Source organism: Acartia tonsa, chromosome 14, assembly GCF_053477335.1.
Source record: "Acartia tonsa isolate MP-2025a chromosome 14, ASM5347733v1, whole genome shotgun sequence".
NCBI lineage: Eukaryota > Metazoa > Arthropoda > Copepoda > Calanoida > Acartiidae > Acartia > Acartia tonsa.
In genome coordinates this window covers 35,447,143-35,474,585 of record NC_137273.1, presented here as the reverse complement: position 1 = coordinate 35,474,585, position 27,443 = coordinate 35,447,143, and the positions used below count along the sequence as shown (strand labels likewise).

The following is a 27,443-nucleotide window of genomic DNA, read 5'->3' as shown; positions in this document are numbered from 1 at the left end:
AATAGATCTTGTCAGGGATACACAGGGATATGACAATAATGAATAGTTCTTGTCAGGGATACACAGGGATATGACAATGATGAATAGTTCTTGTCAGGGATACACAGGGATATGACAATGATGAATAGTTCTTGTCAGGGATACACAGGGATATGACAATGATGAATAGTTCTTGTCAGGGATACACAGGGATATGACAATGATGAATAGTTCTTGTCAGGGATACACAGGGATATGACAATAATGAATAGTTCTTGTCAGGGATACACAGGGATATGACAATGATGAATAGTTCTTGTCAGGGATACACAGGGATATGACAATGATGAATATTTCTAACTTTTGTCAGGGATACACAGGGATATGACAATGATGAATAGTTCTTGTCAGGGATACACAGGGATATGTCAATGATGAATAGTTCTTGTCAGGGATACACAGGGATATGACAATGATGAATAGTTCTTGTCAGGGATACACAGGGATATGACAATAATGAATAATTCTTGTCAGGGATACACAGGGATATGACAATGATGAATATTTCTAACTTTTGTCAGGGATACACAGGGATATGACAATAATGAATAGTTCTTGTCAGGGATACACAGGGATATGACAATGATGAATAGTTCTTGTCAGGGATACACAGGGATATGACAATGATGAATATTTCTAACTTTTGTCAGGGATACACAGGGATATGACAATAATGAATAGATCTTGTCAGGGATACACAGGGATATGACAATAATGAATAGTTCTTGTCAGGGATACACAGGGATATGACAATGATGAATATTTCTAACTTTTGTCAGGGATACACAGGGATATGACAATGATGAATAGTTCTTGTCAGGGATACACAGGGATATGACAATGGAGAATATTTCTAACTTTTGTCAGGGATACACAGGGATATGACAATGATGAATAGTTCTTGTCAGGGATACACAGGGATATGTCAATGATGAATAGTTCTTGTCAGGGATACACAGGGATATGACAATAATGAATAGTTCTTGTCAGGGATACACAGGGATATGACAATGATGAATAGTTCTTGTCAGGGATACACAGGGATATGACAATGATGAATATTTCTAACTTTTGTCAGGGATACACAGGGATATGACAATAATGAATAGATCTTGTCAGGGATACACAGGGATATGACAATAATGAATAGTTCTTGTCAGGGATACACAGGGATATGACAATGATGAATAGTTTTTGTCAGGGATACACAGGGATATGACAATGATGAATAGTTCTTGTCAGGGATACACAGGGATATGACAATGATGAATATTTCTAACTTTTGTCAGGGATACACAGGGATATGACAATGATGAATAGTTCTTGTCAGGGATACACAGGGATATGACAATGATGAATATTTCTAACTTTTGTCAGGGATACACAGGGATAGGAAAAAAATAAGATAAAACTGTGGGTACAAGTATAATTTGCAGTATAATTTTCCCTGCCTTTCTGAGAATACTAAGGGTTTGGATGTTTGACGTGTGTAGAATAAGATCTGACAAACGGCTGACAAAAAAAGTTTTTCCTTAATCTTCAAGAACTAAGTTGATGTTGTACAAATATGCTTATTTTACACTGTGCAGTCAAAAAGATTTGGAATATAATGAAAAATTTATATCAAAATTTTTGAAATTATACAAACATTAATGATATAATTACAATCAAACCTATCTTCCAAGAAGATAACCCTATTGTATTGTATAAATGGATATAGTATACGTGGATATTACGACTTGGGAAATCTTGTTGTCAATTTTGGTTGCCACTATATAGTCTTATCTAATTTGTCAATATGTTCCTCCAGTTGGAGGGGATGGGGTTATGTAGCCAGCTGGAAACACCATTTTATTAAAGTAGTCGTAAATCTGGTGCAATATCCAAATAATTACATCGATTATAACATAGAATATCCTTTTATGAATTTACATAAATAAATCATTATTGGCTCTTTACTATTATTAAAGGGATAAGACAATGTCCGATAAAATCCCAAATGATGATACACAAATTATCCCTTCTGTAGTTTAAAATGGTACACCGACAAACGTCCTACCGCGACAAACGTCCTAAGCGACAAACGTCCTACTGCGACATCTCTTAAGTGAAACGTCCTAAAAATTTAAAGGTCGAATTTTGTAATGCAAGGATGTATCGGGTTCGAAACCATACCATTTGATAGCCAACACAGACTTTGGGAAAACTGTCGGACAGATTTTTAAAATTTAGCCTATGGTTAAAGTTATTCAAAAAATAAATTTCAGTTAAAGATTATTTTCCTGTGTTAATTATCGCCATTTTGAATTTTATATTGATAAGTATTCTTACAATTAGAGGATTTTGTCCTTAAATTTGGAAGATTTTTTTTATTTCATAATTTTTGAAATTTTTTAGGACGTTTTACTAAAGAGATGTCGCAGTAGGACGTTTGTCGCGGTAGGACGTTTGTCGTTTAGGAGGTTTGTCGTTTAGGACGTTTGTCGCATTAGGACGTTTGTCGTATTAGGACGTTTGTCGGTGTACCGTTTAAAATTAGTAGCTGAAACGTTGCAATAATAAAACAACCAATCAAAATTCACAGTTATTAACCCAACCAATAAGAGAACGTCATCATAAAACTTTGGGAACTAGAGTATTAAACAGCCCATTGTCCACTCTCTCTCTGTATCTATGGTGTCATAAAAAAACATGGATTTTTCATATAAACCCCAAAAAACAACCACATACATCTAAAGGGCACAGTTAGAATTTTTAATTATTATGGTGAGAAAACGGGACGTAATTTTCAAACTTAAATTACAATATTACAAAACCTTTTCGCTTTAGCATACTAAAAATTATAATGGTAACCAAAGTTTTATAACTTGTTCTCTTTATAATTACCTTAAAAACCTTGGGAACTTTATATAAATTTGTTGGTGAAGACTAGTAGTGTCCAGACTTTTAGACCAATAGTCTTATAAATACCAGGGGTGTAATTTTATTTATCAAAATTGAGGCTGTAATTCAATATTAGCTGATTGTCTTTTCCGTCCGCCATTTTGAATATTTTTGTACTTGTTTGATGATAAAGAAAAATACCCCACCCCCTCCCTAATTACGCCCTTGCTAAGGAGAGTGTTAAATTCTTATGATTTTATCATTTTGATTAATAGGATAGTTTCAGAAATTTCATTATACTAGCCAAAGTATACACACACAAGGGTAAATACATGCATTCTAAAAAAACAAGGATGACAACATTCATAAAAGCGAAGCTCTGAAACGGTGGGACAAACGAACATTTACACTTGTAGAGTGTCAGAACTGAAAAATCAGAACATATAAATGTCGAATCAAAATTCGAAGTAAATTTGTTGAAAAACTGCTTAAAGGACGCCTGCAAGAAATAACACGCTTTAACTGCTGAAAGACTGCCACAAGAAGACCCAATACCCCAAATTTAAAGCCTTCAGCTTCAATAACAAAAAAGTTCTAGGCATTTCAAAATAGCATTTTATGTACAATGGAATTTTTGAAAGATTTCCAATGCTCATATAAGAAAAAACAATATTAAATTACGTCGCCTAGACACAAAATTATAACCTTATCTTTGTCAAAAACTTAGATTGCCTGTAACTGATTACATTTTTACAATAAAAACACCACATTTCATAGTCAAAATCTATGAAAAAAATTCAATTTAGATTGCATTTTAAAACGAAAATCATAGCGGAAACAAAGGGGTAAACTAATACAAGCTTAGCTGTGATTGGTTGTTAAGCTGATTCAGCCTTCTGATTGGCTACAGTACATTCGGTACAACGCAAGTAAAACTTAATTTTTTTTAATGATTTTGGCTATAAAAATGGGTATTTTTATTGTAAAAATATAATTAGTTACTGGAAACCTAAATTTATGACAAAAATAAGCTTATAATTTTGTTTCTAGGCCACGTAGTTTAATTTCAAAGTTTTCAACATGAGCATTGCAATTCTTTCAAAATTTTTATGTACATAAAATGTCATTTTAAAATGCCTAGAACTTTTTTGTTATGGAAGATAAAGGCTTCAAAGAAGTTGTATCAACTTTTTTGCTTTTTTGCAGATATGCAATCGGTTTTTTTGTAGACCTCTTATTTTTTAAGTAATTTAAGTTTTAAAAAAAAATAATTAAGTCGGTTTTAAGGTACTAAAACGCAACAAAATAAAAGAAGAAAATAGCCAGTATAAACAAAAATAGTAAGATCTTTAATTTGACACCTTACTTTTAAAATTCTGTTGAGTAATTGTTGAAAAAATCAATTTTTTTAACCTCGGTTTAATCAAAACATTAAACCTAAATATTTTCTCATACAGACATAAAAAATATGGGTTCATATATACCATTAGAATGAGAAAAATTATATGAATCCATTGTAAGCAAAATTGAAAAAGTTTAAAAAAATTGTAATAAAAAATAGAAAAAATAAAAAAGTTATTTTAATAATTGTAACTACTAAACTAGCCAATCACAAATCGCAAAAATTGACGAATCGGGAAGCTTAATCTATAAAATTAACCTATAGAATTGCCAGAAAAAAAGGAGAACGTTCATACAATATATACAATAGATACTACAATAAATATAGTGATATTAAAGAACATGTAAAGAATGAAAAATTATGAACAAATATGCATCAGTCTGTTTATAAACTTCAAAACAATGCAGTTAAAAATACATTATTGTTTCTTGTGTTTAAAAAATATCTGCTACATTGCATTGTCTTTTGTTTAGGTTTTTTTTCAGGTTTGGTTTAAGCTAACCCTTTAAAGCCGAAAATTATGATTCTTAAAATAAACTTATTTTTTTATTATAGTTTTATAAAACTTTTTCAATTTTGCTTAGAATAGATTCGTAATATTTTTCTGATTCTAAAGGTATATATGAACCCATGTTTTTTATGTCTGTTTGAGAAAATATTTAGGTCTAAAGTTTTTATTAAACCGAGGTTAAAAAAATAGATTTTTTCAATAATTACTCAACAGAATTTTAAAAGTAAGGTGTCAAATTAAAGATCTTACTATTTTTGTTCATACTGGCCATTTTCTTCTTTTATTTTGTTGTGTTTTAGTACCTTAAAACCGACTTAATTATTTTTTTAAAAAACTTAAATTACTTAAAAAATAAGAGGTCTACAAAAAAACCGATTGCATATCTGAATTCTATGAAAAATTTTACATCTACTACTTACTGAAAGGACCGGCTAGCTATCTTAAATAAAAAGCAAAAAAGTTGATACAACTTCTTTGGGGTATTTGGTCTACTTGTGGCAGTCTTTCAGCAGTTAAAGCGTGGTATTTCTTGCAGGCTTCCTTTAAGTACAGAATAATGTTTTAGGACTTGATTACAGAGATGCTTCGCTCATAATATTGTACTTTGTTGTCCTAGGAATCAGCATTTCAAAAATCAGATCAATCGGATATTTCTATCACATAAAAATTAGATGTTAAAAAAGTTAAAAATCAACATGATTAAAATGGACGTACGGACTTTCTGGTAATGATCATAGAGTTGCTACGCTTTCTAAACCGTACCTAACTACTACAGGAATCACCATGCAAAGTTTGAAATTGATAGGATAATTCTAACATGCCTAAATTAATGAAAAAAGCTATTCGTTCCAGATGGACGGACGTACGGACAGACGGACAGACTGACCGACCCTAATTATGGAAAAGCTTCGCTTTTCAAAAAAAAAACATACTAGTGACGAAATAGTAGGGTATTTTCCTTAAAGTGACTAGCGAGCGCAACCCATCCCCCACTTATTTCTAAATGAAGATAGGGTTGGACAAACAAGAATGGGCACAAAACAGGTGCAATAAATAACACTGAACAAACTGATGAAGTTACTTGATATTTATGCTTTTTTGTTGATTACTATAATAATATTGTGTTGTACAGTAAAACTTTTAGATTTTTATATTCAAAAGCTTCGTTTAAAAGAATGATTTGCTAGTTTGAAAGCATCTCTGGCGCTATTTTAATACAAATACATAATATAAATATGAGAAAATTAGGGTCAGTCTATCAATTTATTTTTAAAACAAAAACATTTGTAGACTCGCGATTTTATTGTTTTATTACGCCCCTAAAGCTTAGAGCTACAATTAAGAGAAATTGGGGGGAGGGGGTGCAATTGCCCCTTCATTTTTAATTTTTTGAAAAGATTTTTTGGGGGGCGATTTCTCCTGGGAGGGTGGTGGTACCCTCTCATGAAACTTCGCTGGAAAATCCACTGAAAAGGAAAACTATATCAGTTCAGCGGTTATCAAGATCCTTACGTATTCACAGACTGACAGACAGAAATCATGTTTCTTCTATATAAGGGTATGGTATTAAATATAATTAGTCAAAGTTAACATAACGTTATTAAAGTATTTGTTAAATTTTAAAATAACTGTTCAAATCGTTCATTTTGCCTTGTTTATTTGATTATTTAGCTGATAGACTAGTCCCCCCAGAAATAAAATCGCGTGAGGGGTTGAATCAAATCTAATAAATGAGCGTAAGAAATATGGGATGGCAGGGAGGGAGGGGACATTGGGCTGCTTATTAAACTAGTCCCCAAAGTTTTATAACAATGTTTTCTAATTCGTTGGATTAACAACATTGTTGACTTTTAATTTTTAATTTTGATTGGTTGATTCATTTGGTTGATTTAGTTTCAAATACTAATTGTAATCTACAGAAGGAGTAATTTTGTGTATTGTCATTGGAGATGTAAATCAATTTATCGGCCGATGTCTTATACCATTAGATTTCTCATAGGATGAAGTATAATGGAATGGAACAGTATTCGCTATTTAAAAGTATGGTATTGGATAGAATGCAGGGGTCTTAAGGGAAAAGACAATTGGCGATAAATTTATATAAACCACCAATTATTATAAACAAAATTACCCTTACTGTGTTTCTAAATTAACAGATGGAAAGTTTAGATGGATAACCAATCAATATTTGATTGAACTAGCCAATAAAAATTCAATTTAGTCCCCAAAGTTGTTAAGCCAACGAATAAGAAAAAAGTTTTATGAAACCTTGGGGATTAGTGTAACAAACAGGCTAATATCCCCTCCCTCCCTGCTATTTGATGGGTTTAATCAAACAAGGATGGTGTATAATCATATGGTCCCTCAATTACGAACAAAAAAAAAGATTTTATCAAGTTTCAAAAGTCAGAATAATCAAAATGTCAGAGATTATAAAAAGCGCAAAATCTGTAAAATATCTTCTGATTATATTAATGCAAAATTCTATTATTTGAAGAACTTTGATAATATAATACATACTTTTATAAATATCAATCAATTATAAGCAAAACAAATTTATAAACTAAAGTAATGTTAAGAAACAAAACAACGGCTATTAAAGTTTAATAATTAATGATTTAAATTTTTTTTGGTAGATCTAATAACAATGAAGAAAAATGAGGAGGGTCTTAGTTGCCTCATTTTCCACCCCTTAAAGATATACACTCCATGTCAAAACCCTCTGCACGCTTCTTATGCAGATTCTTTAGATTTTGGTGGTTTTTTAACTTGTGCTATATTTACACGGTAATGATAATACACCATCTATATAATAATAGTAATGATATGTGGATGGTGCTAATATAATGAATGTTCTAGCATCCTCCAAGTATGTCAGGAATTTCTCAGGGATATAAAGGGATAAGACAAGACAATGACCAATAAATAGATGTACATTAACATTGGTGATACACAAAATTACCCCTTCTGTAGGTTACAATTGATAGTTGAAACGTTCAACTTAATCCAATCAAAATGCATAACCAGTCCCCAAAGTTGTTAAGCCAACGAATAAGAAAACGTTATTATTAAACTTTGGGGACTAGCATAATAAACAGCCTAATGTCCCCTTCCTCCATGAGGAATTCTGTAGTATTTTCTTAAAACAGCTGGTATTAGAATGGAAGTTAACTATAGATCTAATGAAAAAATAACAGTAAATTATTATATTAAAAAAAGTAGGAAAGATTAAGAAAGTATGCAGTATATTGGAATAAATAAAAATACTACAAACTACAAAACCTTGCAATTAAAAGTACTTTTAGGTTGTGACGAAGTAGCTGACATGCCCTAATTATAGAATAATTGAGAATCTTCAAAAAAAAAAAAAAATTGGGAAATGAATGGACTTATTTATACTTGGATTTTACACCAGATTTTCATATCCTCTAATAATAATAAATAAATAAACACCAAGCAGGCTAAAATAACGATTGTCTCCTTCAACCCTCTTTACCTAAATTGGCAACAAATTTTCCGGTACTTGCTTACATGTGGTAGACTGGAGCACCGAAACCCCCCCACCCCCGCTTAGTTTTGACAAAAATCAAAAATAAGGGGGGGGGGGGGGTAGTTTTTTAATGTCTGGAAAATGGCAAGGAGGAAAAGTGAAGGGAAAGGCAAAGACTTTTTGTTCAAAACCCCCCCCTTAATTTTGAAGAAAATCAAAAATAAGGGGGGGGGGGGGGTAGTTTTTTCACTGTACAACACGCCAGAAAGTTGAGTGAGGTAAATCAAGTAAATCCAGTATACCAGAGGGGAAACCTTATTACAGGGATATTCATGTTTTGGGGCATAATTTCCTTATTTATTTATTTATTTTAGTAATTGATGTATCCCTGAACAGAAAATAAGGAGGAGGGGGGCCAGTAAAAGGTTTTAATTTTGTGCGCACAAATTAAGGGGGGGGGGGGGTTAAAAACTACCCCCCCCCCCTTATTTTTGATTTTTGTCAAAACTAAGCGGGGGGGGGGGGTTTCGGTGCTCCGGTCTTCACATGTAAGCAAGCACCAATTTTCCCCTATCATAATATCCATGTGGTGCATTATTTGCCAAATGTACCACTTTTCTGCACTACCTCTCCGATTTTGTTAATACTCTATATTTTGGTCCGTTGGGTAATTCAAGGATGCTGGATGGCCAAAAAAAAGTTTCAGAGTCCCTGGATGTCTAGATATCTAGCTATCTATGAAGGTAGGTAACAAAAATTTAAAAAACACCCATTTTTACACAATTTTAAAAATTAATTTTTTCATCAATCTTACATCTAACCTATACATTTTATACACCAAAATGATCGTTTATTCATGTAAAAAGCTCACATAATGCTATTTTGGCCAAAACTCTAATTTTACAGGGTGTCCAACAAAAAGTGTATTTTGGATATCTAGCGTAATACCCAAAATACCTGTCCGAAAAAAATCATTTTTTTTTGCTTAAATCCTGTGTTTTATCTGTGGGCATATGTGGTATATAACGGTTTGGAGGACCCAGGACTATAAGGTTGTCAAATTTCATTTTGGAACACCCTGTAATTGTGATTTTTGTGTCTGTAGAGCTAAAACTTGGTCCAAATTGGCTATTTTTTTCAAATTACTCTAATATGTGTCTTAGTATGTTTGGCCATAGTGTTTTCTGACCAGATCAATATTTTCCTATTTTTTGGACACCCTGTATTTTCAAAAAGAGAGAAAAAAAAATTTTGGTTTTTTTAAAATTTTTTTTCTATTTTTAAGTTACTTAAAACTGTCATATAGATACAGATTTTGACTAATAACAATAATATTTGCCTATTTTACAAATTTTTACACTTTTGGGACACCCTGTGCATGTTTTTGAAAAATGATGGTTTTTGTCCATTTTTGGGAGGAAGGAGTCGTTTTAAGGCCATAGACTATTTCTTCATTTTTGTAGAACTTTTCAAGATACATCATCTGTTATTTATGCAAAAAGCGCAAAAACCGAACCGTTTTGCCGTTATTTACTGCCAAAGGCGGAATTTTTTACGTTTTTTGCAGTTCCCGAGGATTTAATGTGCATTTTAGGTAGGAAGATGTTGATTTTTCTAGATTACTCTGAAATACTTTTATTTAGGAAATTTAATTTTCTAAAATTCATATTAAGTCAAATTTTTTGTGCAGCTAACCATTTTTCGTCGAGATGGATTTCAATTTTTAAAACAAGAAAATGAAGTGTATATAATATAAATAATTGCTATAACATAAGTAATATAAGAAACATAAACCATGTGCATTCGAAATTCCTTTTGACAAAAATCGGTTGGATATACAAAAAATTTTACTTCACATGAAATTTAGTAAAATAAAATGCCTAAATAAAAGTATTTTACAGTTATCTTGAAAAATCAACGTCTTCCTACCTAAAATGCGCATTAAATCCTCGGGAACGGCAAAAAACGTAAAAAATTCCGCCTTTGGCAGTGAATAACGGCAAAACGGTTCGGTTTTTGCGCTTTTTGCATAAATAACAAATGATGTATCTTGAAAAGTTCTACAAAAATGAAGAAATAGTCTATGGCCTTAAAACGACTCCTTCCTCCCAAAAATGGGCAAAAACCATCATTTTTCAAAAACATGCACAGGGTGTCCCAAAAGTGTAAAAATTTGTAAAATAGGCAAATATTATTGTTATTAGTCAAAATTTGTATCTATATGACAGTTTTAAGTAACTTAAAAATAGAAAAAAAATTTTGAAAAAAACAAAAAAAAATTTTCTCTTTTTTTGAAAATACAGGGTGTCCAAAAAATAGGAAAATATTGATCTGGTCAGAAAACACTATGGCCAACCATACTAAGACACATATTAGAGTAATTTGAAAAAAATAGCCAATTTGGACCAAGTTTTAGCTCTACAGACACAAAAATCACATTTACAGGGTGTTCCAAAATGAAATTTGACAACCTTATAGTCCCGGGTCCTCCGAACCGTTATATACCACATATGCCCACAGATAAAACACAGGATTTTAGCCAAAAAAAATGATTTTTTCGGACAGGTATTTTGGGTATTACGCTAGATATCCAAAATACACTTTTTGTTGGACACCCTGTAAAATTAGAGTTTTGGCCAAAATAGCATTATGTGAGCTTTTTACATGAATAAACGATCATTTTGGTGTATAAAATGTATAGGTTAGATGTAAGATTGATGAAAAAATTAATTTTTAAAATTGTGTAAAAATGGGTGTTTTTTAAATTTTTGTTACCTACCTTCATAGATAGCTAGATATCTAGACATCCAGGGACTCTGAAACTTTTTTTTGGCCATCCAGCATCCTTGAATTACCCAACGGACCAAAATATAGAGTATTAACAAAATCGGAGAGGTAGTGCAGAAAAGTGGTACATTTGGCAAATAATGCACCATGTATATTTTACATTCATTGGGAAAGGATATGGTATACTTCTTGAAACCAATCAGAAGAAGATAAATATCATTTTCAGTGTGAAAAAGATGGGATGGCTATAAATAAAGTGACTTTTCATGAAGAGAGGGAGGGGTCATTGGTCTGTTTATTACACAAGTCCCCAAAGTCTTATAACACCGTTTTCATTAGGGACTTTTATTAAATTTTGTTTGGTTGGTTCATTTACTCGAGTGTCCAAACGGTTAACTACTAATTGTAATGTACAGAAGGGGTAATTTTGTGTATCAGCATTGGAGCTATGCATCAATTTATCGGCCAGTGTCTTATCCCTTTAGAGCCATGCTTTTCATGTATTTTCTAAAATGAGTTAGATTTTTTGAGTAAAGCAAACCTTGATTCAAAATAAAATTCTATAACTGTTTGAAGTTTTAAAGTAAATTTTTTTCTCGTATTCATTCGAATCCGGTGGAAATAAACCGGTTCTCATCCATACGAAAAAACTATGTCTAGCATCGTATTATATCCAACTTTCTACGAATATAAAAATGTACAATCATAAGATTAAAACCATTTTTTTAGCCGGTGCCTCCGGCACTTTGGGGCTAAAAAACTAGTTTTAATCTTATAATTGTACATTCTATATCCGCGGAAAGCCGTTTATAATACCATGCGAGAAATACTTATTATAAAACTAAGACAGTTTAATAAAATGACTTCTACCTTAAATCCATTTCTCTAACCTTTTAAATTTTAATGAAGAACTCTTATTAAGAAATAAAGATTATGGCCTGGGGGGGGGGGAGAGAGAATTATATTCAACAAATCTAATCAGAACCTTTTTTTTGATGCATTCACAAAAAGTTCTTACCCTGTCAGAGATATAGTGTTAATATGATGGCCTCTAAGGTCTTTTTGTTTCTCTCACCTTGAAACATACTAAGCATATTATAATTGCGGTGTAATGCGTCCATTCGCTCGATAGACAACCAACCCTTTGATTGCCGGATCTTTGTCTGGAAATCGTAACTGTGCATGGTAATAAGTTGGCCCTGTTTATGGACCAAGATTCCCCGATACTCTTACTTTTGATGGCACTCGCCTGATATAGCAGTTGCATGTAACATTTTTCACGTCTCTAGTATGATTCCGAGTGGCCCATACACCTCCCCGACACGTTACCAAATACGCTAATACCACGGGTTTCAATATAGTGTCAATATACTTTTAATGTGTCGACAGTATAATGACACTATATAACTATAAACTACATACACCATTTTTGACAGGGTTGTTGTGCACTGATCTCCCCCCCCCCCTTTAAAAAATAAATTGAAAATAAGGGGAAGGAGAGTAGTTAGAGCCTAAACAGCAAATAGAAGTCGCAGCTGAGCTGGTATTGCGGCTGCTTTAAGCTGCGAGCGTGGTGATGAGCCTTTTTTAAATTACTAAATAAATGTCTCTTTTCCAATGCCTTAGCCCTTAGGCTATAGTATTTCATCAATACATTTAATAAGACATAATTTTCAAAGATTTTATAATACAATCAATTATTTGATTTTACAAAAAAATTCATTAAAATTCATTTTTTAGTATGGCTTCGAAACCATCTAACCGGTTTTCAGCCTTACTGAAAAAACCATGTTAAGCATCGATTTACTGACAATTTTTCACGAATAATAAAATTATACTATCAAAACCAGGTTTGTGAGCTCGGCCCTTCGGGGCTAACAATGTTTTATTTCAATATCAGCTGTTTTGTTTGTAGTTTGGAACGATACATAACTTTTCTTCGAGTTCTGTCTATCTGTTATTATTACAAAAAATATCATTTTTGACTGACAGAAAACTAAAAAGATAACTATTGTAAACCAACTTTGAAAATTTTGAAATGTTGATTTTCCAGAATATAGAGTATAATTGGAGTTATCTACTTTTTAATCTTTAAAATTGAGTTATAACTGACTAATCTATTACTTTCTAAATCAATATCTAATATGCATTAAATTTTAGTATCCTTTAATAAAAAGTAGTAAGGTTTTTTTTTTATTTATAACTATTAAACCGATTTGATTCTCAGTTTTATGGAAGCTTCAAATAGGTCTTAGGAGATGAGTAAAGTCCCTCCACAGATTATGACGTCATACGATAAAATAACCAATGAGATGCGAGCATGAATTTTACCAATGGTCAATTACAGTGCTTACTGATTTTTTAAAGGCTATTACTTTCCTCTATATTTACTCCTTTAGATAAATATTACGGGCGCAGCGTTAGCAGTTCTATAAATAGAGATTTTTAAATTTATGTAATAGTTATTTCTCGCATCGTATTATAAACGGCTTTTCGCTTTTTTATCCCGAGGTGCCGAAGGCTCCGGCAAAAAAAACTGTATTTAATCTTTTGAATGTACATTTTATATTCCTAGAAAGCTGGATATAATACGATGCTAGACAAAGTTTTTTTTCGTATGGATGAGAACCGGTTCCTATACCCCGGATCGAATGAATACGAGAAAAATATTTACAAAAAATTACTTTTCAAGTTTCTTCTGTACAGTTCAAAACCAGTTTTTATCGAGTGCTTTAACACAAAGTACCCAGTTGAGCATTGATATTTATTTTTAATTTTATTACTTTAGGTTAGGTTAGGTTGGGTTATATTGGGTACTGGGTAGACCCGCAGGATTATTATCACCGCAGGGATTTAGACATTTTATGAAAAAAAAACTACCCATCCACCTTATTTTCAAAATAAGGAACCCAGTAAAAGTGTCTAACTATTACGTCAGAAAAAATTAACAATTAACCAATGAGAGACCGCTATATATTTTACCATTGGTCAATTACAGTAAATACTGGCTTCTCATTGGTTAATTGCTATTTTTTTCTGACGTCATAGTTCGACACTTTTACGAGGTTCCAAAATAAGGGTGGGTAGTACTTGTCAGTTATTGGCGCCTAAACCTAAAAACGTTCAATAATAATAATTCTATTGTTTATAAAGAAAATCTCTACCTAATAATTCATTTCTGACACTCATTTAAACAAAACCAAAGAGAGACGTGGTGTGCTTTCACTTTCATACTAATTAAATTCAGAAATGTTTTAATTCACAGGAAGGGGGGACTTTGGGCTTTTTATTGCACTAGTCCCCAAAGTTTTATAATAAACGTATTAATTCACAGGAAGGAGGGGATATTGGGCTTTTTATTACACTAGTCCCCAAAGGTTTATAAGAACATTTTCTTATTCGTTGGCTTACCAAACGTCGGGGACTTTTCTTGAATTTTTTGAATTTGTTGATTCATTAAGTTGAATGTCCAAACGATTCAACCACTAATTGTACTCTAGAGAAGGGGTAATTTTGTATATCATCACTCGGGCTGTACATCAATTTATTGACCATTGTCTTTTCCTTTTAGATCCCTGGTTAATTTATATTTGAAGAAGAAAACATAACTACAAAAAAATTTAACATATTTTGTGACGAAGCCTAATCTGTACCACTTTTGCACCACTTTTAATTCCTGTGACGTCATACAATGAGGGAGATGAGAGGAGAAGTGGGAAAGAACCCCCCTAAAAAAAAGAGATGGAGAATATGACGCCACAGGAATCAAAAGTGGTGCAAAAGTGGTACAGCTTGGGCTACGTCTATTTTGCTCTAAAAATGAAGAAAATAGGGAAAGATACGAGTGTGTGTGCTGTTGTAATAATATGATTTGTTTGATGTGATAATTGTACGAAAGAGAATGCACACTAAGAAAGGTTAACTCAGGGATCTAAAGGGATAAGACAGTGGACGATATCTTAATGTGGAGTACTAGTTCTCTTTTTATAGATTAATGGTAGTTTTTACTCACTAACAAAGATTTTATAAAGTCCCCAAAGTTTAAAAGCCATAAATTATAAAATTTTTGGTACCTGTTCCGTTCCTCCCGGGGTAGGCTATTGATTTAAAAGTGAGTCCTTAACTAGGATATAATGAATAAAAAAAGAACAAGGACAATTGTGTTTTTCCCCATTGCATTATAACAGTAGATAAATAGATAGATAGATAGCTATTCCTAAAAATGAAATTATGTCCTTAATTAGTATCCTGTATTTCAATAATTTTCGATAAATTTTTATTTAATTTTGTACTGACACTCTTCAAGTGTTAAAGTTCGTTTGTCTTCGCTTTGGTAGTAGAACTTCACTTTTAGGGATGTTTTCATCCTTGTTTTTATAAAAATAGATAGACATATAGAGAAAGAGAGAGTGTGTACAGCCAGGGATTTAAAGGGATAAGACAATGGCCGATAAATAAATATACATCCCTAATAATGATACATAAAATTATGCGTTCTGTAAATTACAATTAGTGGTTTGGACTGTGGACACTCAACTAATGCACCAATCCAAATTCAATAAAAGTCCCCAAAGTTGTTAAGCCAACAAATACGAAAACGTTAATATAAACTAGTTAATAAAACAGTCCAATGTCCCCTCCCTCCATGGTGTACATTGTACAACACTCTAAGGAGATATTTGAATCAACAAAACATTGATTACCCAATTGTTCCCCAATATCCGAAGGGAAAAGCGATATGTATAATGTATAAACAATTTATAAATTATACATTTAAAATTTAATTTTTCTAGTTTTTTTTGTTTGTTGGAAGTTTGAAGCTTTTTTAGCTAGTAGTAAATATTAAGATAGGATGAGGGTGATACGTACACAATCGGAAACTAGGATTCAGCAGACCGAGATTTGACCCCAGATAAGTGAAATAGATTTCTCAAAATTCGTGAATTCCCTACTATGGCAAAAATGTGTCTTTACATCCTGGCAAAACATTCTTAGTAAGTTAGATTTTAAAACTGTCTATGGCCCTCTCTACTTTTGCTATGTTAGATGTGCAACATTAAGAGTAAGAGTAGAATATATACCTTGGCTCAAAAAAGGCACAAAATTCATACATTTCCTAGTAGAGTTAGGACTTCTAGAAAAAGGTTCTGCAATCAAAAGGATGTTATTGGTTAAGACCCTGCTATAAAGTTCTGGCCTGAAGTTGTTATCAACCTTTACAAGAGGTATTAAATACTAAAGGCTACGCCCCTTGCATACAAGGGATCTGTATTCGAACAGGCTGAGGGTGAACTAATTACTATTCCAAGACTAAAATCTGAAAATATATAAGACTAAAACCATCACTGGACATATGAGAAGCTTACCTAAAACAGAGAACCTAATCGGTTCAGCAGTTATTGAGATCTTAAGCTTATTGCAAAAATCCCTTACTATTTTATAAAATAGGATATAAAAAAGCTAATACAAGAGGATTTTAAATTAACAGAGAATTTTTTTAAAACTACGGAGTGCCTTTTTAAGTGATTTTGTTTCGATACATCGTGAAACTTTATATTGGCTCAAATATTTAAAAAATGCAATGTTATAATATTATGAATAAATGAAAGTGGAAAAAATCCGCTATTTTATTTGTAACACGCTCAGAGTAAAATTAAATTTTTATCTCTGATACAAAGAAGAACGATGTCTGTCTGTCTGTCCATCTTTCTGTCTGAAGCTTAAGATCTGATTAGTCTCTACTCTTCAGGGAATATACATTCTGGTCCTGCGTTGGTTTTAAACTATTTTCTTGGTGAGTGAAATCCCCCCCCCCACAAAAAATATACCCCCCACCCCAAAAAAAGAAAATTTATTTCTTTTAACACTAAAATTAAAGCCACTAGTTATTATACATATAAAGTAGTACGCTTTTTTGTCTGAAGCTTAAGATCTCAATAACTAATGATCAGATTAGGTTCTCTGTTTTAGGTAAGCTTAACATAGGCCCTGGTTTCAGGCTATTTTATTTTCACATAAAGATTTTTTTATGAAAATAAGAAAATAGTTTTTACTATTTTTTTTGCTTTTTTTTTACGAATTGTGTCATCTTTTTAATATTCGTTCAATGATTGTGTTATGTTATGGTTCGCTACTAGTGAACGTTATAATCCTTGTTTTAAAATAAAACACTGTAAAATTGCCACAATTTTATTGAAATTTAAAATTACAATTAAAGATGAATGTTAAAGGAACATAATTTGAAATAAACAATTGGAAAGGTTTCGAGATTTTTATGTAAGGATATTTGCGAAAAGACTATTGCTAAATAAAAAGGAAAAGGAATATTTATGAATCGCAACGAATTATAGACAGCTTTCCGCGGATATTAGAATATTTTTTTTGGCTTAAACCAGTTTTGTTATTCCCAAGGGGCTGAAGGCCTAGGATAACAAAACTGGTCTTAATTTTATGATTATTTAAAATATTAATGGAAAACTGTCTGTAATATGTTGCTATACATGATTTTTTAGTATGGCTGAGAACCGCTTCTACTACAGCGGACATCAATCGGTTTTGCAGCCATTCTGGAAAAATAGGTTTCTTTTTTGGTTTAACAATCAATGACTAAGCTGAATTAAAATGAGAAGGAAAGAAGATTTAAATCTAAAGGAAAACCAAGGTATTATTATTCCAGTATGGCTTCGAAACCGATTAATATCCACTGGATTAGAACCGGTTCTCATCCATACTAAAAAAATCATGTATCACATCATATTATAGACAATTTTCTAAGAATAGTAAAATGAAAAATAATGATATTACTAACAGTTTTGTTACCCTAGGACTTCGGGGCTAACAAAACAAGCATTATTCTTACAATTTATCGTTTTACTATCCGCAGAAAGCTGTCTATAATACGATACGATGAATAACTATTAGACTGGTTTGACGGGCCAAAGCTTAACAGTTCCACCATTGGACTGCATGATGGTGAATGCTTCGGAAAACTTCTCCAACCACAGTGATTGACTAAAACAAAAATAAGAAAGAAGCTCTTTAAAGTGCCTATAGAAAATGACGTCATATATAACAATAATCCATTATGAACACACTAAAAGTGTCGGACTGATTATGACGTAAAAAAAATTAGCCAATGAGAAGCCATTATGAACCAATGGTAAAATTTTTAGTGGCCTCTCATTGGATAATTTTTTTTACGTCATAATCAGTCCGACACTTTTACTGAGCTGTGTTCTCCATTATTCTAAAATGACGTAATTCTGGATTTTTCGGCCTAAAGGTTTTTAATTTAGTGCCTAAAAAAGGGCGATAAATTTAAAAACAGATGGACCGAAAAATCCAAAATTAAACCATATATTAATAGTCTGATATGACGTCGTTTAGGCACTTTAAAGAGCTTCCAAAAACTATACTTATTAATAATGTTTTTAAAAGGATATTTTGTAATTGGCTCAGCTTAAAAAAATTTGATCACAAATTCAACTAATATAGTATATCATTCTTATATAGGATAGTAACAGGATGTCTGTCTGTGTGTCTGTTTCAAAGAGTCTCATAAAACGCTGAATCGAAATTGTTTCCTTTCAGTCAAAAAATTCTTACTCGTTTTATTTTGAGGAAGGGTTCTTCCACCCTCACAAGAAAAAACTTTAAAATCTAACTTATTTAATCTTTAAATAAGGTAATTGGAAGTTCCATCACCCTGCTATTTATAAGCTTTAGTCCTTATTTGCTAGAGTCTAAGCTATTGTTAATATTAACATATGTGGATTTGCCTCGAGTGCCTGGAGTATTGACTCTTACCTACCCAACTTTAATTTTAATGTTTAACAAAAAGAATTAAACAAAACTTTTCTCAGTAGGTTTTGGAATGTTTAGAGCTATGCCTATATTATTGAAAATCTTCTTTAAAATGCTAGATTTTATATTCAAGCAGTTTGTTGATCTCATAATGTCCTGGAGGGTTCTCCTTTTTTTTAGGCTTTATTTTAACCTTCTCTAGACCTATAAGACGCTTTGCTGGACAGGAGAACCTAATTGTTTAATTTGCTACAAAAATAAGATACAGACATCCTGTTGCTTTAATGTAAGATGAGAACCTATCTTTACCTTTCAGCATACTTTTTGACCAGGTTAGCACCATCAGAAAAGCCACAATTGCCAATGTTACAACTGCTAAATCCATCTTTATTAAGTTTCAAATCCTTAAAATTATAGAATATAGACAGAATGTTTCCAAAGATATTAATTTAGTGGATAGCTGTAAAAAAAATGCATTATTTAGTAGTTTTTAGCCCTACAGGATAAGAGCCCCCTAGGGCTAGAATAGTATAATCTATCCCTACAACATTTTCAGGATTTTACATAATGTGAAATTTTATAACATTCTTCAATTTAGTATCATAGGATCTTTTGATTTAAACAAATGTACATTTAAATTCAAATTCACTTAAATCCTAACAATGTCATAGGGATGAGGTGTATTTTTCTTTCCACACCCATTTGGTTTAAGAGAAAGTAGAATTTTAAAATTTCCTTATAAAGAGAAGGATGCCATGATATAGTCATTAGCAAAGATTGTCTACTATTCCTATATAATTAAGGGATTGAAAAATGTGTTTTTCTTAAAAATTTAATACAAAGAAACAGATTTCGGTGATCTAAAAACACAGCTTTTTGATCTGCATCTTTACAGATGATTATCACATATGTATAACTTGCTGATAATGGTGTTGGATATCTATAACTAGCCTACAGCTCACGTTGTTCGCTGGTCTGTATTGCTCTTGAGAATATTAAATATCCGTACTGGAAAGGTAGAAGGCTAATGCAATTATTAAGGTATAAAATCCGATCAGTTAAGAATTTGTAGAGGGCCCGATCTTTCAGGGTTTAGACAAAAGACTTATTTTATGTTTGCTGACCAATGCACCTCTACTCTAAGAATAATATTGTCTGTCGGTCTATCGGTAATGCTCTTAAATAATTTTCCCAGCTTTTATCAAAGATCTTTTTTTGTGTAAAGATTCACTATGCATCATTACTTTATATGTATGTATGTTGTGCACCCTTTTTGCTTTTATTTGCTTTGCCTTTTTTTTTTTTTTTTAATTCAAGAGCTTCTATTGTTATGGATGTTGTCATCCTTATTTACCTGTTAAATGTTAGTAGCGAAGTCAATTAATTTAAACTTTAAAAGTTTTATTCCTTACTTAGTCCGTTATTCTGTCTAAAGTCTACTAATATTTTGTGTGAAGATTTGTATGACCACTACACTGATCATCGTTCGTCTGTCTGTCGGTTATGCCGCGTTTTCTTCTTTTTGCTTTTGTGTTTTACTTTTACAATTAGGATTTTTGCTACTTATGGACATTATCATCCTTGTTGATGATTTTTAAACTCAGGGATCTTCTTGTTTAGAACTGACGAAACACTGATTAAGTTTTTTAGTCAAAGTGGTTACTAAACTTTGGTTAACAGTGTAATTTACAGTCATATGTTACCTCCTTCCCTGAGGAAAAAAATTTTGGAATTGAAATTATCCTTCTTACTCTATAATTCACTCTAAAATATTTGTTTTCTCAGCTGCTTTAAAAATTAGATGGCGTAAATTTTTAATCAAGATTATAATAGACATTTGTTATTATAATTGCTTATTGCTTATTTATAATTCAAAATGTCCGTCCGTTCGTCTGTTGGCTAGGATTAGAGGAAAAAGTGATTTTCTCATTTGCTATTCAATGGCTGAAAATTGTGTTAATATTCCCTTTATAGCTTGACAGTATGGACCTCATTTATTGGTCAGTTAATTCATTCAGTAAGAGGGAAGGAAATGGGGTAAAAGGGTTGTATAATGTTAATGATCTATTTCTTGTTAAAAGCCAAACTTTTCTACAGTGGGGGTTGATCTGTCCATCCGTACGTCCCTAACAAATAGTTCTGATAGCCCTATCACCATTACGTTAGTATGTCCAAATAAAATAACTTTTATTTAAGCTATTAAATGACATATTTACTTAAATTTTTGCTGAAATCTAAATGTTCTTTAGTAGAATTGATTAATGTTTCTCTTTTACGGATTTTGTCATCCTTGTTAATGTTATTAATTATCAGAGATAATTACTCTTTTTAAATACTATCGCTCTTTGCCTTACAAATTTTATTCTCCTATTCTTCAATTAAATGTTCATTTTATCATCTCTTCAAATTCAGCTTGTAATAAAATTATAATGCCTATGATTCATTATGTTACTACACCCCCCCCCCCCCGTCTCTTTTCTCTCTCTCTTTCTTTCTCTCACTCCCCCCTCCCCAAACCTGTCTCTCTCTCTCTCATTCCCCCGTTTGCTCTCGGTCTCCCCCCTTTCTCTTTCTATCTCTCTTGCTCCTTCTCTTTTTCTCTCTCTTCATATATACGTTACACATAATGATTCGACTTTTCATTTTACGTTAGAATATCTTTTTAATATATATTTAATCAGTAATTATTAGTTTTATATTTACACCCAATGTAACAATACACGATTTAACGTTTTGCTCCATTTTTTTATCTTATTTTAAAGATTGAAATCCTAATATTCTTCATTTCAATTTATCATCCTCAAAGGGTTGAAATGTTTAGTTTAATATCTGACCACATTACGGGAGTGTCGCATGAATCATTTCATTTTAAAACTAAGTTTTCTTAGATTTACTATATTATAAATTTAAGTTTTCTGTTTTATGAATAGAAATCAAATACTTCAATGTTATTTAAATAGCAACATGAATTAAAAAACTGAATTTATGATGCTAAAAGTAGAATAATGGGTCTTAATGTTCTGGTCAATGAGAATTTAATAGGGATTATTGGAGCACTATGAGTTTTATACACCATAAGCTTGGAAGATTCGAGCTCGATTATAGACGTTTATTTCCTATATAGATCTGTCATGGATCTTGATGCAATACCACAGGCCGTTTTGAACATGTTAAAAATTGGAAGATTTCATTAAATAAAAGTAATCGCAAATATACTTAGTAAATAATAGGTATCTCCTAAGCCCAGGTACATACCATTAGCATACAAAAATCCGCATTTAGACTCATTAAATATTCTGGTTTTGGTGCTCTAATTGGCCGCCGGGTGGGTTTTCCAAGGTCCCCAACTAGCCTACTAGCAGACTGGGTTCCCATCACTGTTGCTTGCCACTGCCATCTTGGATCTGTGTTGTTTCCAGCATTCCTATGATTAAATAGTTTAGCTTGGGGCTTATTTGTAGCCAACAAATGAGATATAAGTTATTTCTTGCATCGTACTATAAACAGCTTTCCAGGGATGTAAAATGAACATTTATAAGATTTAAACCATTTTATTCGCCCCCTGATGCCAAAGGCATGAGCTTAAAAAAAATCATTTTTAATCTTATGATTGTACATTTTTATGTTTGTAGAAAACTGTTTATAATAAAATGCTTGACATATTTCTTTGTAAGGATGAGAACCAGTTTTAATCCACTGGATATTGTTCGGAATCTCGGGAATAAAATATCTGATTTCAAACTTTTTAAAGCTGTATATACTGTTAGGCAAGAAATAACTATTAAAACTCTTGATATGCAGTCTTATGTCCTCTCTCTCCATGGGTTGTTAAAATCAAATCCTCTTAACTTTAGTGGTAAAATTTGCTGTTTAAATAACTTTCTAAAGATTTACCCAGAAAGGCAAAAAATAATATAATTCTCTGTACATTTAGGAAAATCCTTGATATGATTTTGTGCTTAGATGTTAAATTTTGTTTATAATTTGCCTTCACCTTTGCCACCAGGGTAGTTCCTGCATGTATTTGTAATAGTTGTTGTTGAATTGGAAACTTTCTTCTTTTGGTACCCACATACCACTGAGGTATCGGATGTCATTGTTTCAATAATAAATATAGCAAGTATTGATCTCCAATTATTTAAATTATTATTGTATGCTGGATGAATAATATTTAACAATGTTAAAAGCTCTACTTAGTATCCTAAGACTTTAAGATAAGCCAAAATGAGAAAAGTTGCATTTGGACCTAAAAATTGTTGCAAATTCTTAATGTAGTCATAATCCTTTTGTCAATCAAACTGTTTAGCCAAGCCAAGTTGTGGAATTAGATATCTGACATAGTTTTTTCGTATGGATGAGAACCGGTTCCTATCCACTGGATTCAAATACGAGAAAACAATTTACATTCCTGAATCCAGAATTTTGTCTGTGAGCATAACCAAGAGTGTGAGCACCCATCAGTGCAACAGCCTGTTCATCAGTCATACCAAACCTTGTAAGTAATACAGCTATTATTTTATTCAAATCATTACATTGTTATCCTAATATTTGTGGGCATATAAAGTTTAATGTATATATCTATTTCTTATCTTAACTTTAAAAGCACTAACCCTTTATGCTTCAGGGTCTAAACCAGTGGTAATCTATTGCTGCAAATCTTTATAAAAAGAAGGGGTTGGAGGCTTCACTAGTAGTCCCAATGGACTTTTAGTGAATAATCCAAATGCTCTAACCTGGTATCATAGAATTCTATCAGCTGCTCATAGTTCAGATTAGAAGAAGGAAGTTCAACATCAGCTTTGGTATAGGGAGAGGTTGGACAATCTACACGACCAGTTTGAAAGCTTATTTTCAATTCAGATTGCTCAACACCCTTTGTCCAGTCAACAGTCTGTCTCAATGCAGCTTGCCCAGCATAGGCCCAAAAATCAGCTCTGAAAAAGGATTGCTTTTAGGAACATGTTACATATATATATTAGAATAACTTCCCAAATATAATGCTTTTAATGTTTTATGTTTGAATAGTTCAAAGTGACAAATTCTGTATTAGATGAGAAATAGCTCCTTTTGATCATAAAATTTGATTTTATCTAATTAAGAACCTCCTAAATTATAAAACATCTGTTTAACTGAATCTACATATATTCCCACATAGTAATTATATAGTCCTGGCTGTTCCAAAAAATTGAAGGCCGTTTTTTCTAATGATTACTACGTGAAAGCATATGAAGATTCTGCTGATCTGGTGTTAAAAGCCTACAATTATGTCAGTTTGTATAAGTATTTTTAATTTTTTGAAATGGCCAATATTGCTGGACCTGGATAATACAAACTTTAAGCCATTAGATTTATAGATGGCCTCCAAATCTTGAATAATTGGTTTAAGGCCAGCATTGTCAGGATTGTTCACATTGATACAGCCATCACATCCACCAACACAATCATGGAAAGCAAGTCTGCAATTTCAATAAATATGATAATATATGTCTTTTGTGGTCCTCGAGAAGATATTCAGGTATACAAAATAAAATAAGAAACTGATTGCTCTTATTCTCTTGAAGACTGCAATAAGATTTGTAGAACTATTTTGCATCCAGGAAAAAGTTTTTAAGATTTGGAGAGAAAATCTTTAAAATATTATCCCTGCATTAGCAAATGGCATATATTGTGATATCCTTATCTTTGTATAAGGATACTAGCAGCTGCACCCCTAGCATCTAGGAGTTATATTTTTGAAGGTGTATTGAAGGGTGAAAAATAGCCTAAAACCATACCAAGACTTATTTATAAAAAAAAATAGAATAGCCTATAACCATCTCAGGACCCATACAAAGCTTCATTGTAAATGGGAACCAGGTCAGTTTAGTGGTTAGCGAGATCCTTTGCTACAAACAAAAAAAGCTTACTATTCTATATAATAGGATTATTATAATTCTCTCTCTAAAACCAAAGATCTGTGAGAAGAAAAATTTTTTATAACCTAAATGAAAATAATAACTTAATCATTAACTTCAGTCGAGGATCCTATTGTTTTGAAATAAACAAGGATGAAAACATCCATAAAAGCGAAGCTCTGAAACGATATGACAGACGAACATTAACTTTTGTTGAGTGTCAGAACTGAATATACAAAATATGAAAATATAAGGTTTGACAAAATTATACGTAAATTTGTTGCAAAACTTCTTAAATACAGAATTCTGTTTAAGGACATACTGACATTTTAATACTTGATTATAGAGATGCTTCGCTCATAATATTGTACCTTATTGTAATAGGAATCAGTAATCAAAAAATCAGATCGATCGGATGATTTTATCACATAAAAAATTGTTATTAAAAAAGTTAAAAAAAATCAACATGTTTAAAATGGACATAGGAACATTCTGGTAACGATTATAGAGTTGCTATGCTTTCTAAATCGTACCTAACTACTACAGGAATCACCATGCAAAGTTTGAAATCGATAGGACAATTCTAACATGCCTAAATTAACGAATAAATGCAAACTATCTCGGACGGACGGACGGACGTACGGACCGACCCTAATCATAGAAAAGCTTCGCTTTTAAAAATTGTATAACCCTCAGTTGAAGATATGGATATAATATTACATCACACAAAATCATGAAATAGTTATTTCTTTCATCGTATTATAAACCGCTTTCCGCGGATATAGAATAATTATTAGATATATGACTGTACATTTCTATATTCATAGAAAGCGGTTTATAATACGATGCTAGACATAGTTTTTTCGTATTGATGAGAACCGGTTCCTATCCTCCGGATTCGAATGAATACGAGAAATATCATTAGGATGGAATTTACTATGAAATCCTTCACGTTTTATGATACATATGAATTATCCTGACTAAGACTGGAGCAGATTTTCTTGAAGAAACAAGAGGTTGTAGGGCTTCATCAATTTTATTCAGTTCACTAGTAAGTAAAACAGTTAAACATCATTTCAATAGAAAGTTTTCAGCATAAGCCAAAAAAATTGTACAATAATCTTTCAACTTTGGCTAAAATACAATGATCTATTTTGGGTGTATCATCTTTAGAGTAAAAATTAAAATATAACAATTAATAAAATGATAATCCTTTTATTATCTAACTCTAAATTATTTAGATTGATGGGGTGGTTTCCTCCAAGTGCCTTATGAAGTACAGAAAACCTAGCTCCCTTTGTTTTAAAGAAATTATAAATATGGAAAGAGGGGGGGGGGGGAATTAAGCATTGAGCCACGCATAGTTAGGGTCATCTTCAGGGGCAGTATAAAGATAAATATTTAATAGTTATTTCTCGTATCGTATTATAAACGGCTTTCCGCGGATATAGAATGTACAATTATAAGATTAAAACTAGTTTTCATAGTATATTCCATCCTAATGATATTTCTCGTATTCATTTGAATCCGGTGGATAGGAACCGGTTCTCATCAATACGAAAAAACTATGTCTAGCATTGTATTATAAACCGCTTTCTATGAATGTAGAAATGTACAATCATAAGATTAAAACTAGTTTTTTTAGCCCTGGCTCCCTTTATTTTAAAGAAATTATAAATAAGGAAAGAGGGGGGGGGGGTAATCAAGCATTGAGCCACGCATGGTTAGGGTCATCTTCAGGGTCAGTATAAAGAAAAATATTTAAATTAATTTAAAGTAATTAGGGGATGGGGTGTTTGTACTTTTTAGTCTCAAGGGAAAGCACCCAAGTTAGTTATACCCTACTTCCTTATTTATATTCAAATGATGTTTTGACTTTTTCCTTTGTGTAATGCACTGAACAGCTACAGTTAAGCAACTGACTACCAGCAAAGTTTTCAAAATCATTCAGAAAATCTATAAATTAACACAATTAGGATATAAAAGTAACAGACGGTCTATCTGTGGGTCTGTATGTTTGTAGCTTAGGGTCTTGCCAACTTCTGGACCAATATGGTTCTCTGGCCTTCGCAATGAAGCTTTTTTTTAGGTCCAGTGAAGGTTTTAAATTTTTTTTAGATAAGTTACATCCATGCTTCCAAGATTACCCCACTTGTTTTTCTATTTTTCCTTTTTAAAAGCAAACCCTTTCCTCAAGTGCCCCTGGAGGCCTCTACGGGGCCTTACCCACTAATTGAGAATAGACAAGGTTCATTGTATCTGAATTAATTTAATGATTCATATACAAAGTAATAAGAATATAAGCTATGTACTTACAAATGTTTTTCTCCAGAATTCAGAAAAACTAACTGCACTGAAGAAAGTATAAGATTCATATTTATACCCCAATTTAATCAATAAATATTTTACACTTGTCTTGCCTTTAGATTAGGATTTAGATTATAATTTTAGTATATATTGTAAAATATAAAGTCTATTAAAAAATATAGTTGGGTATTCGAAAGTGAACTGAGAAAACGTTGTCTCGTTTTAAACTTGACCTATCACATATTTTCGATATAGAGTGTAGTTTCAATTAGAATCGTATGATGTGTCTTTTGATCAAATAATTTGTAAATAAAACCAGCTGATTTT

General features: G+C 32.0%; 1 protein-coding gene across 1 annotated transcript; it reads right to left on the bottom strand.

The window, feature by feature from the left end:
• Positions 1-17,287: 17,287 nt before the first annotated feature.
• On the bottom strand, positions 17,288-27,166 carry LOC145305973 (putative ascorbate peroxidase). The gene is made up of 10 exons (XM_080147884.1): positions 27,126-27,166; positions 26,694-26,765; positions 25,789-25,859; positions 24,234-24,374; positions 23,649-23,849; positions 23,328-23,407; positions 22,910-22,997; positions 22,171-22,339; positions 19,225-19,319; positions 17,288-18,123 (listed from the first exon to the last, which is right to left on the bottom strand). Exons 2-10 carry the CDS (start codon positions 26,754-26,756, stop codon positions 18,030-18,032), a joined length of 1,002 nt encoding a protein of 333 aa, XP_080004010.1. The 5' UTR covers positions 26,757-26,765; positions 27,126-27,166; the 3' UTR covers positions 17,288-18,029.
• Positions 27,167-27,443: the final 277 nt, after the last annotated feature.